This window comes from Camelus ferus, chromosome 16, assembly GCF_009834535.1.
Source record: "Camelus ferus isolate YT-003-E chromosome 16, BCGSAC_Cfer_1.0, whole genome shotgun sequence".
Classification (NCBI taxonomy): Eukaryota; Metazoa; Chordata; class Mammalia; order Artiodactyla; family Camelidae; genus Camelus; species Camelus ferus.
Window position 1 is genome coordinate 17,418,027 of NC_045711.1, and position 9,148 is coordinate 17,427,174.

General features: G+C 59.0%; 1 protein-coding gene and 1 long non-coding RNA gene across 4 annotated transcripts in view; one reads left to right on the forward strand and one right to left on the reverse strand.

Moving 5' to 3' along the window:
- The window catches only part of LRRC75A (leucine rich repeat containing 75A), a 48,540-nt gene that overhangs the window by 25,545 nt on the left and 13,847 nt on the right, over nt 1-9,148 (forward strand). For all 3 annotated transcript variants that reach the window (XR_004326700.1, XM_032498873.1, XM_032498874.1), the window contains one exon: nt 8,590-8,705. Coding sequence is in view for 2 of the 3 variants with exons in the window: in XM_032498873.1 (XP_032354764.1) it covers nt 8,590-8,705 (116 nt within the window). In the remaining variant the exon portion in view is untranslated. The remainder of the gene's footprint in view (nt 1-8,589; nt 8,706-9,148) is intronic.
- Nucleotides 260-4,118, reverse strand: LOC116669334. Its single transcript, XR_004326701.1, has 3 exons — nt 3,865-4,118; nt 540-555; nt 260-270 (listed from the first exon to the last, which is right to left on the reverse strand). It is a non-coding gene; the product is annotated as an uncharacterized LOC116669334 (long non-coding RNA).

Below are 9,148 nucleotides of genomic sequence, written 5' to 3' on the forward strand. Positions count from 1 at the left end.
GAGTATTTCACACAATCCCCATGTTGGCTGCCCTTGAAAAATGGGACGTTCCAGGAACAGGAAGCCCTCATTTCTACAGGGCTGAGGCTGAATAGCCACCCCTATAAGTGGGGCCAGGGCTGCCACAGACAGTTGTGCAGGTTGTACCCTGCACAAAGACATGTACACGGAGGTGCTGGGGTGGGGGAGACAGGTGACAGTTCAGATCCAGCCCTCTCTCTGCCTACCAGCATGGGCACGAGTGCAAGGCTATGTCCACCTACAGGTGGGCTTTTTCTTATTTGCACAAAGTGCCGTGTGGTGTAGCCATGGCCCTGTGTGCTGCTCTCAGTTGGCCTCAGTCCCCACCACTCCCAGCTGTCCTCTCTGAGGCTGAGTGTCATTTTACACCGAACCGCTTCACTCATGTCCACTTCCCTCCTGGCTCTATGGTGCTGCCCAGCCCCTCTGGGCAGGGGATCTGACCCTCTTCCTGCTGCCTCCTGGGTCCACACTGGGACCCAGGCAGGGAGGGGAGGGCCAGGGCAGGGCAACTCCACACTTGAGCTTTTCTCTCTGTTTTCATTTATTCTCTCCCACCCCCCAATTACCAGCAGCTTCCAAAAGATGCGCTTCCTTCTAGCAGGAAGGAAGGGGCAGGAAGCCAAAGCAGGACGGGGGAGCGCCTGAGGGAGGCCTCAGCTTCAGAACAGGACCCGGGAGCAGAGAGGGAAGTGGTTGCCAAGTCCACCCTCTGCCTGGCCTGGGCGCAAACTTGAACCTTGCTTTGGGGTGGAGCCTCCATCTGGCGCCTTGCCTAGGGCCTTTGCTCCGGCTTCAGGGCACCAAGGCTCCGAGGTGGGGAGCTGGCTGTGGAGGGCTGAGGGCAGGCGCTGGCGGGGTTGTGGAGGGATGCGGAAGGTGGCAGGGGTGCTGGGCTCAAACGCGCCACAATAATGAGGGTCTGAGGATTGGGAGCCCCAAGGCCTGGGGAAGAGTTGCTGGTGCAGGAGCCACGGGGGACCCGCTGGAGCTGGAACCGCCCGCTTCTCGTTCAGGTTATACCTGGCTCGCCTGGGGAGCTGGGACCGGGACGCGGGGGCCTTGCAGGTGCCAGGCCCCTGCCCCTTCTAGGGCGTGGGTTTAGTCGCCCAAGGATAAGAGGAGTGACGGATCACAGGGCACTCAGAGCAGCTAAGAGGAGAGGACTGTTTTACGCCCATTTTAGAGTTGAGGAAGACGAAGATTAGGTGATGAAGTGATCTGAGAAAGGTTACACCCCAGGTGAGAACCCGTGTGGTTTGGGCCCTAGTGCCGCAGAGCTTGCGGGGTGGGGGCAGGGCCGGGGAGGAGGGGCCTGTGTGGGAGCAGCTCCAGTGCTTGCCTCCCTCCACACAGGTGGGTCTGCAGGTGGCCAGCTGCGCATGTCAACCCCGGGAGACAGGCTGTGGCTAAGAAGCAGGGGTGGGCCGAGGGGTCCTACACGGCAATGCGTGCCCTCCCCCGGGGGACCAGGGGGGCCATTCGCAGGTGGTTTTGCTCAGGCTGCAGTATCATGTTCCACGCACTGAGTGGTAACAGACAGCAGACACGCATCTCTCCCAGTGTCGGAGGCTGGAGGCCCGGGATGAGGGTGCAGCACGGTCGGGTTCTGGTGCGGGCTCCCTTCCTGGTCTGCCGACGGCCGCCTGCTCCTTGTGGCCTCACGTGGCAGCAGGAAAGCTTGCCAGCTCTCTGGCCTCTTTTTATAACCCTCGTGACCTCATCTAACCCTAATCACCTCCCCAAGGCCCCACCAGACACCACCCCACTGGGATGGGGTTCAACTTATGAATGAGGGTTCAGCCCATCGTGCAGGTGTAGCTTTCCCAGGGCACTTAATTAGCTGAACTTGGTTCTCCCAGCTCTAGTGGGACAGAGCCATATTCTCTCCTATCAGCCCTTATGGGAGTTTAGGGAGGTGATTTATAAGAAGCACGAGCATGTGCCTGGCCCAGCCGAATGCCCCGTGCACAGAAGCCCACGTGTAACTGGTCTGTTAGCCCTGACCACTTGCCAAGCGGGGTGCTCAGACCTAGCAGGTCAGTTGTGGGTCAGTCACAGAGGCAAGGAAGACAGCGGTCCCTGTGGACCCAGAGTCTTGGAAATCAGTGGGCTGCCTGCCAACCCAGACTTCCAGAGGTAGCCTCAGTGGGGTCAGGGGCCTGGCCGGTGCCCCACCAAGACTACGTGGCAGGAGAGGCCATTTGGGAGGACTCTGCCAGCTGTGGTTGAGGCCGAGGTGGGAGGTCCTGGCTACAGGGTCCCCAGGCTGGAGATGGGGACAACTTCTGCACCCACCTTCGCTATGTGAGCTGGCTCAGGGCTGGCCAGGACTTGCTGCTCTGACCTCTTTCATTTGAGAATTTCAGGTCAGCCCAAGTATGAGCCTAGAGATTGTAGGCAGAGGTGTCAAGACCATCAGCTATGCGCGGGGCGAGGGCGGCTCCCTTAGCTACGAGATGGGGCAATCTGGTCCTATCTCCTGGTGAAGCATCCACAAGACAAATCACCCTTCCCTCGGCTAAGGTGACCGCCTTGAATGAGTCCCGTCTGTTTTCTCAGCCTACCCAAAACCCTCTCCTGTACCCCAGCTCAGTATGGGCCGAGACCCTGGGAAGGAGTGGGTCTGTGCCTGCCTGGGTTGGGGGGAACAGGCAACCCCATCCCACCCACGTCTGTGTACTGATAGATCCAAGTCCGCATCCACAGGCTGGCTTCGAACTCCAAAGACACCTACCCCACTGTCAGCACAGATCCTCTAGCAGGAAACTTTAGGGGCTCCTTCTGCCCCTGTGCCACAGCCCCACCCCGCACCTCTCTTCAATCACCTCTCTGGTCAGGCTCCCCACCAGCAGATGCTAGAGTGAGGGTGTGCCTGGAGGTGTGCTGAGGACGTCTGCCAGGGGAAGCCGTGTTGCTGGGGCCGGGAGAACGCCTCTTCCAGGCCTGTGTTCTTTGCTGTTACTGCACGACAGACCCCCCCAGGCCACGGCGGCTTCACACAAGAGACACTCTTCGCTGGGCCATCTGTGTAGGTCAGGAATTCAGGGGCAGTGCAGCTAGGCAGCTCTAGTCAGGGGCTCGGGACACTGGCCAAGGCTGTGCGGATCTGAAGGCTCGACGGGGATTGGCAGGACAGCGCATCCCAGGGCTGCTGGCAGGAGGCCTCAGCTCCTTGCCACTTGGGCTGGTCTCCAGGACTGCTTGAGCTTCCTCACATCAGGGCAGCTGGCTTCTCCCAGGGCGAGTGGGGTCCCAGAGAGTAGGGGAGAAGCCACAGTGTCTTCTGTGTGTCAGCCTCAGATATCACGTACCGTCACTGCTGCCAGAGTGTGTTGATGGGCCCGATCAGCCCTGATGCAGCGTGGAAGGGGCACACAAGCGCTCTCCGAGGAGGCTAGCGTCCATCTGGAGGGGCGTCTTGCAGGCCGGTTAAAGCAGGATGGGAATGAGAAGGGCCAACCCGGGGCCTTTCTCTCCTGCCCTTCGGGCTCCCTCCACTTGCTCCCAACTGCTGAGTCCAGCTGGAAGCAAGAGGGCCAGACGACGTGTCTGCAAGAGCTCAGCCTTCCCAGCACAGAGGAGACCAGAGAATGAGCTGGGGGAGGAGTTAACAGAAAACCCAGCACTCGGCTCAGTATCCGGGCCCTGGCCCAGCGCACATTGGGCCATATTTGATGAATGAATGAATGAATGAATGAATGAACGAATGAGAGAAGCGTTGGGTGCAGAATGGTTGAGGGCTGTGCTTGTCAGAGTCCTGGGGCAGCAAACACAGGTGTCTGGGGAGTGAAGACGGCAGGGGACGGGGGCAGGCATCACCGTCTGAGAGACGAAGGACACTGACCCCGCCTGGCCAGTGGACCCCTCAAGCAGGCTCTTCTCCAGGGCCCCCTCAGATCAGCAGCCCTGGGCAGGCGCTAAGTCACCCCACTCGTGCCACCCCGCCTTCCTATTCCACGGTGGGGGAAGAGCTGCAGGGAGCAGATTCTACAACCCATCTTGGAGCCTCTGGGGGCGGGAAGGGGGCCGGTGAAGCCTCTGTTGCAGTAACAGAAGCCCACGAGGGCTGACTCGAGCCAGGAAGAGGATTTATCCTCCCCATAGGGAGGGGTCTTGTGGGGCCCAGAGCCTGAAAGAGGCACGAGAACCACAGATGAGACAGCGCAGACGCCCCCCCCCCGCTCCACCCAGCCTCACTCCCCATCCCTGCTTCCCACGCCGCACGGCAGGAAATTCGGGGTTCAGCCCCCAGGAGTCGGGATGTCTCCATCTCAAGTCGGCATTCCAGTGCCTACTTATGGACCAGTCAGCTGAGGCTTGGGAGAGGGGTCTGGTCCCACAGAGGGCTGCTGGGCTCCAGGGATTTCAGAACAAAGTTCCTAGAGGAGCGGGGCCAGCATCCTCCCCCCTTTTCGCCTCCTCCCTCCCTTCCCTTCCTCCTCCTGCACTGCTGGGCCAGTCCTGCCCAGTCTTGCTCTCCTGCCTCTGCCAGAGGAGGCTCGGCTGCCGCTTCCAAAAGTGATGGAGCTGGGACAACAGCTGGGCCTGCTTGAGGGTTTTCTGGTTGCAAGTGATAGAAACACCTTGAACCTACCTTCTAGAAAGATTCATCACTGGAGGGGAGGGCAGAGCAGAGTGCCAGCCTCGGAGCGCCTGCGGGTTCGGATCTTGGCGCCGCACTGGCACTCGTAGAGCCGCTGGTCGGAGCGCCTGTTCCACGCCGAGCTCTGAAGGGGGAGCACAGAGCAGTGCTGGGCGGGTGGCACATAATGTTTATTTGGTCCAGACAGGTGGAGGGGCTCTCACTCCCGAGGACCTGAGCTCACGTATGGTCTCAGGTCCGCCCAGTGCGATGAGCACGTTTTCCCTCCCTGTTCCGTAAATGAGGAAACGGGTTCGGCTTCGGGGCAGCGGGTCGATCCCGGGCCTCGCCCTGCGCGCGGCTGCCCTCTGGTGGCAATGCCTGGGCACTGCGGCGGCTGCTTTGCCGCCTCTTGCCGGTTCTTTCTTCTAGACCTGGAGGGTGGAAGGGAGATTCCTGGCCCCAGATTTTGGAAACCCTGGGAAGTGGTTGGAGGAGGAGCCGAAGCTGAGGAGCTCACGCCTCAGCTTTGGAGCAGGTGCTGTGTGAGACTGGTCACGTTCGGGGTGGTCCCAGGAGTGATGCTCTCCGACCACCACATCCCACCTGCTGGTCCTCCTTGTCTGTAAAGTGTGTCCACCTGGCGGCACAGCGGAATCACCTGCGGAGCTTTAAAAACTCCCCTCGCTGGAGCTGCCCACCCATCGCTGGGGCAGTGCAGGCAGCAGGAGTCTCTAAAGCTCTGGGTGATTCCTGAATGCCAGGGGTACCACGTGGAGACGCGCAGCTCTAGGTGTGCCACCTCCTCCCCTTTCCCCTTGGCCTCCAGAGTTGGCCTTCACCCCGGCCAGCACTGAGACCGCCGCTCCCTGAGCCTGTGCCGGCCAGCAACCACTCACTGGAGTCCCAGGGGCCTCGACGGGGTGTCTAATCGCACTGGACCCCCTTTTCCTTGGTGCCCATGGCTCTGCTTACTTCTCTTCTCTGACCCAGCTTCTCCATCCCTTCATGTCCGTGTGTCCTCCCCTACCCCTTTGATATTCTGCTGTTCCCCCATCTCCCCTCTCTGCTCATTCCCTAACCAGGGGGTTTAATCAGATGAATGTGTCCAGCTCAGACCTGCCTCGAGCCCCAGCTCCGTAAATCTAATCGCATCTTCCAGCTGGACGTCCCATCGGCCCTTCAAACTCCACATGGCCCCACGTAAGCTGGTCACTCCCTGACCCGGCCTTTTCACCTGCTTCCTCTCCGGAGCCCCTGCCTTCTCCCAGGTCCTGAGCACAAAGCCTGGAGCCCTCTTCATCCCTCCCTGCCCACACCCGCTCCGTGCTGTAACCATTAGTCCAGTGTAGTGGCCTCTGTTACAGTCAGCCTTTCCAAGGGCCTGTGTCCACCGTCTCCAGTCCACCCCTTTTTCTGCCTCCCAGCCAGAGAGATGGCCCCAAGATGCAAACGTGACCTGTCGCTCCCCTGTGGCCCTATCTGCATCCCATTTCACACACACCGCACGATCAGACTCAGCAAGGAACCAAGTCTAGAAACGGAGGACGTCAACTCTGGGGGTGCAGATGCAGTTGCCTGGAGTGACAGGTAGCAGTAGTTTCTCAGGCAGGTTGGCTTAGGAAATAGAGGTCGAGGTTCAGGCAGACCAGAGAGGTTTAGCCAATTCCATTCCGTCTCAGCCTTCCTTTGCCTCCTGGGTCTCTGCTCAGATGCTTCACCTTTTTGGACACTCAGCCCCCCACTTCCTGCCTCCTTTCTCTCCTGTCTCCCTCCCTTAGAGCCTCCTTTCCACCAGCCCTATCCCCTGGCTCTCTGAGCCTCAGTTTCCTCCTCTGTAAAATGGGAGTAAGAAAACATTTACTGCTTGAAGTTGTGGTGGGAATGCTGTAAAGCCCTAGTGTAATGCCTGTCTGCAGCTACCCAGGTCACACGGCAGTGGCTGGGACCAGGGAGGTGGCGAGAAGCAGTCAGGCCCCAGATCGTCACCTGCCCCCATCCCCGTAACAACCCCACACCCCTGGCCCTTGCTCACATTCTTTACTCCCATTCAGGGGCGCCTCATCCAAAATCCAGTAACCCATCCGCTCTTAAAAGGCGGGCTCAGATCTGAGCCTGGGCAGAAGCAGTCTTCCTCCTTTCCTCTGCCGGAGGTCTGTGTGCTCTCGCTGCCTTCCGGTGCAGCACCGTGTTCACTTAGGCACTTTCCCCAAGAGCCTGCTGTGTTCTGAGCTGTATGCAGAGCACTTTACAGATAGTGACTCATTTAATCCTCACAAAATCCTCTGTGAGGTCGATACTGTGATCCCTTCATGGATGAGGCTTGGAGGCACAGAGAGGTCAAGTGAGTTGCCCAAGGTCACACAGGAGATGACAAAGCAAGAATCTGAATCCGCAGAATTTGGCTCCAAGTCCATGCTTTTAACTCCTCAGTACAGTTGTCCCCACCTTATCCGCGGGGGATGCATTCCAAGATCTCCAGTGGATGCCCAAAACTGCAAGTAGTACCAAACCTAACCTACACCGATGGGCAGGTGGTGTATACAGTACAGATACGCTGGACAAAGGGATGATTTACATCCGGGCAGGACAGGGTGGGACAGCACAGATTCCATCTGGTTACTCAGAACCGTGCACAATTTAAAACTTATGAGTTATTTATTTCTGGACTTTTCCATTTAATATTTTTGGACCAAAGTTGACCACAGGTTACTCAAACCTTGGAAAGTGAAACAGCAGATGAGGGGGGATGACTGTAAGCTGCTTCTCCACCAGCAGCGTGATGATGACAATGGTTGTGATCAAGGTGGCCTCGACTGAGTACCTGCTCTGTGCCAGGCGCCCTGCCAGGCACGGGACATGGGTTAATGGTTGATATGACCACGTCGCGTTGCTGTCTGCAAGTGGGTTTGCATCTGAGCCTGGCACTCCCTGTCCCTTGGCACTGGAACATCGGGTTGGAGAACACACTCTTGGCTGCTCAGTCCTGGGGCTTGGTGACTGTTGGATTGGCTTCCAAGTTCTCCCTGTGGCGTCCTTTAACCTGGCGTGCTAGTTCGCCGGGGCTGCCGTGACAGAGTGCCACTTAAGCAACAGAAATTGGTTTCGTCGCAGTTCTGGAGGCTGGAAGTCTGAGATCAAGGCGGCTTGGTTTCTTCTGAGGCCTCTCTCCTTGGCTTGTAGGAGGCCAACGGCCGTCGTCTCACTGCATCTTCATGCGGTCTTCCCACCTTGAGTGTCTGCATCCTGCTGCCTTCTCACGAGAACACAGTCATATTGGCGCAGGGCCCACCCTGATGATCTCATCTTTCCTTAATTGCTCTTTAGAGGCCCTGTCTCCCAAGTATAGCCACATTCTGAGATACTGGGGATTAGGACTTCAACTTAAGAATTTGGGGAACACAGTTCAGGCAGTAACACCCGGGGTCTCACGCTCAAGCGCTGAGGAGTGAAGCGGGCTGGGAAGGACTCGGGCTGCCACTCTTTTGCTTCCCCAGTGCTGGCGAGGGAAGAAGAGTCGTGCAAAGTATTTCACTTTCCTCCTTACTGTGGGAAATACGGAAGCGAGGACATTTGCTCATGGTTGAATCCCCAGCTTCTAGAGCGAGTGCCCCGCACTCAGGGGAGCCCAGTGGGGACTTGTGAAGCGAGAGGGTGAGCTGGACAGCCTTGGCGTTGAGCAGTGGCAGGGACCCTGGTGAACCCTGGCTAAGGGGTCAGTGATCAGACCACGTGGAATCCAGACTTTTATAGAAATCTCAGGTTTTTTCAGTGACAGCAGCTGATTCACAGAAACTAAAACCATCGTGCAGATCAGTTGTGCAACCCTGCTCCCTGCTCAGGGTGGCCACCTGAGGCCAGCACAGAGTGCCCCCCCCCCCCCGCTCCTCTCCTCCTGCGGAGACAGGAGGCTGGAGGTAGGGGCTTGGGCTCCCGGCCTGCTCCCTGACTCAGGGACCCACCGCCTGTGGTTGCCTCTGCAGGAAGGCGACGCGCTGGGCGCCATGGAGAAGCTGTGCCGGCAGCTGACCTACCACCTGAGCCCCCACTCGCAGTGGAGGCCGCAACGCGGGCTGGGGAAGAGGAAGCCACAGGCCTGGTGAGTTGCAGTCACCCAGGCGGGTCTGTCTCTCTTTCCCACCCAGCCTCCTTGCACAAGGACAGCACTGTGTGGGGTGGGGCGTTGGGGGGGGCGGGGTGCTGCCTGGAGGAGGTGAGGTGAAGAATTGGGGTTGGGGGAAAGCAGTGGCGGGGGGGAGGGGCGATGTCCCTGGGGGCATGAGCCCTGAGAGACACTGGCAGCAGGCTGGTCTGCGGGGTGGGGGCTGGGAGTGTGGCGGGAGGGAGAGGAGAGGAGTTTGATTTCCTGGCGCGCTGACCCTGGGTTCTCCCGCCACCCCTCTCCCCAGCAATCCTGATATCTCCCAGGGGGACACAGACCCTGGCCATGTCTCTGCCCACGCAGCAGTGGGGGCCTCAGGGGTTTGTGGCCCCTGAACATTGGGGGCAGAGGGGACACTGGGACTCAGAAACTGTGGGTCA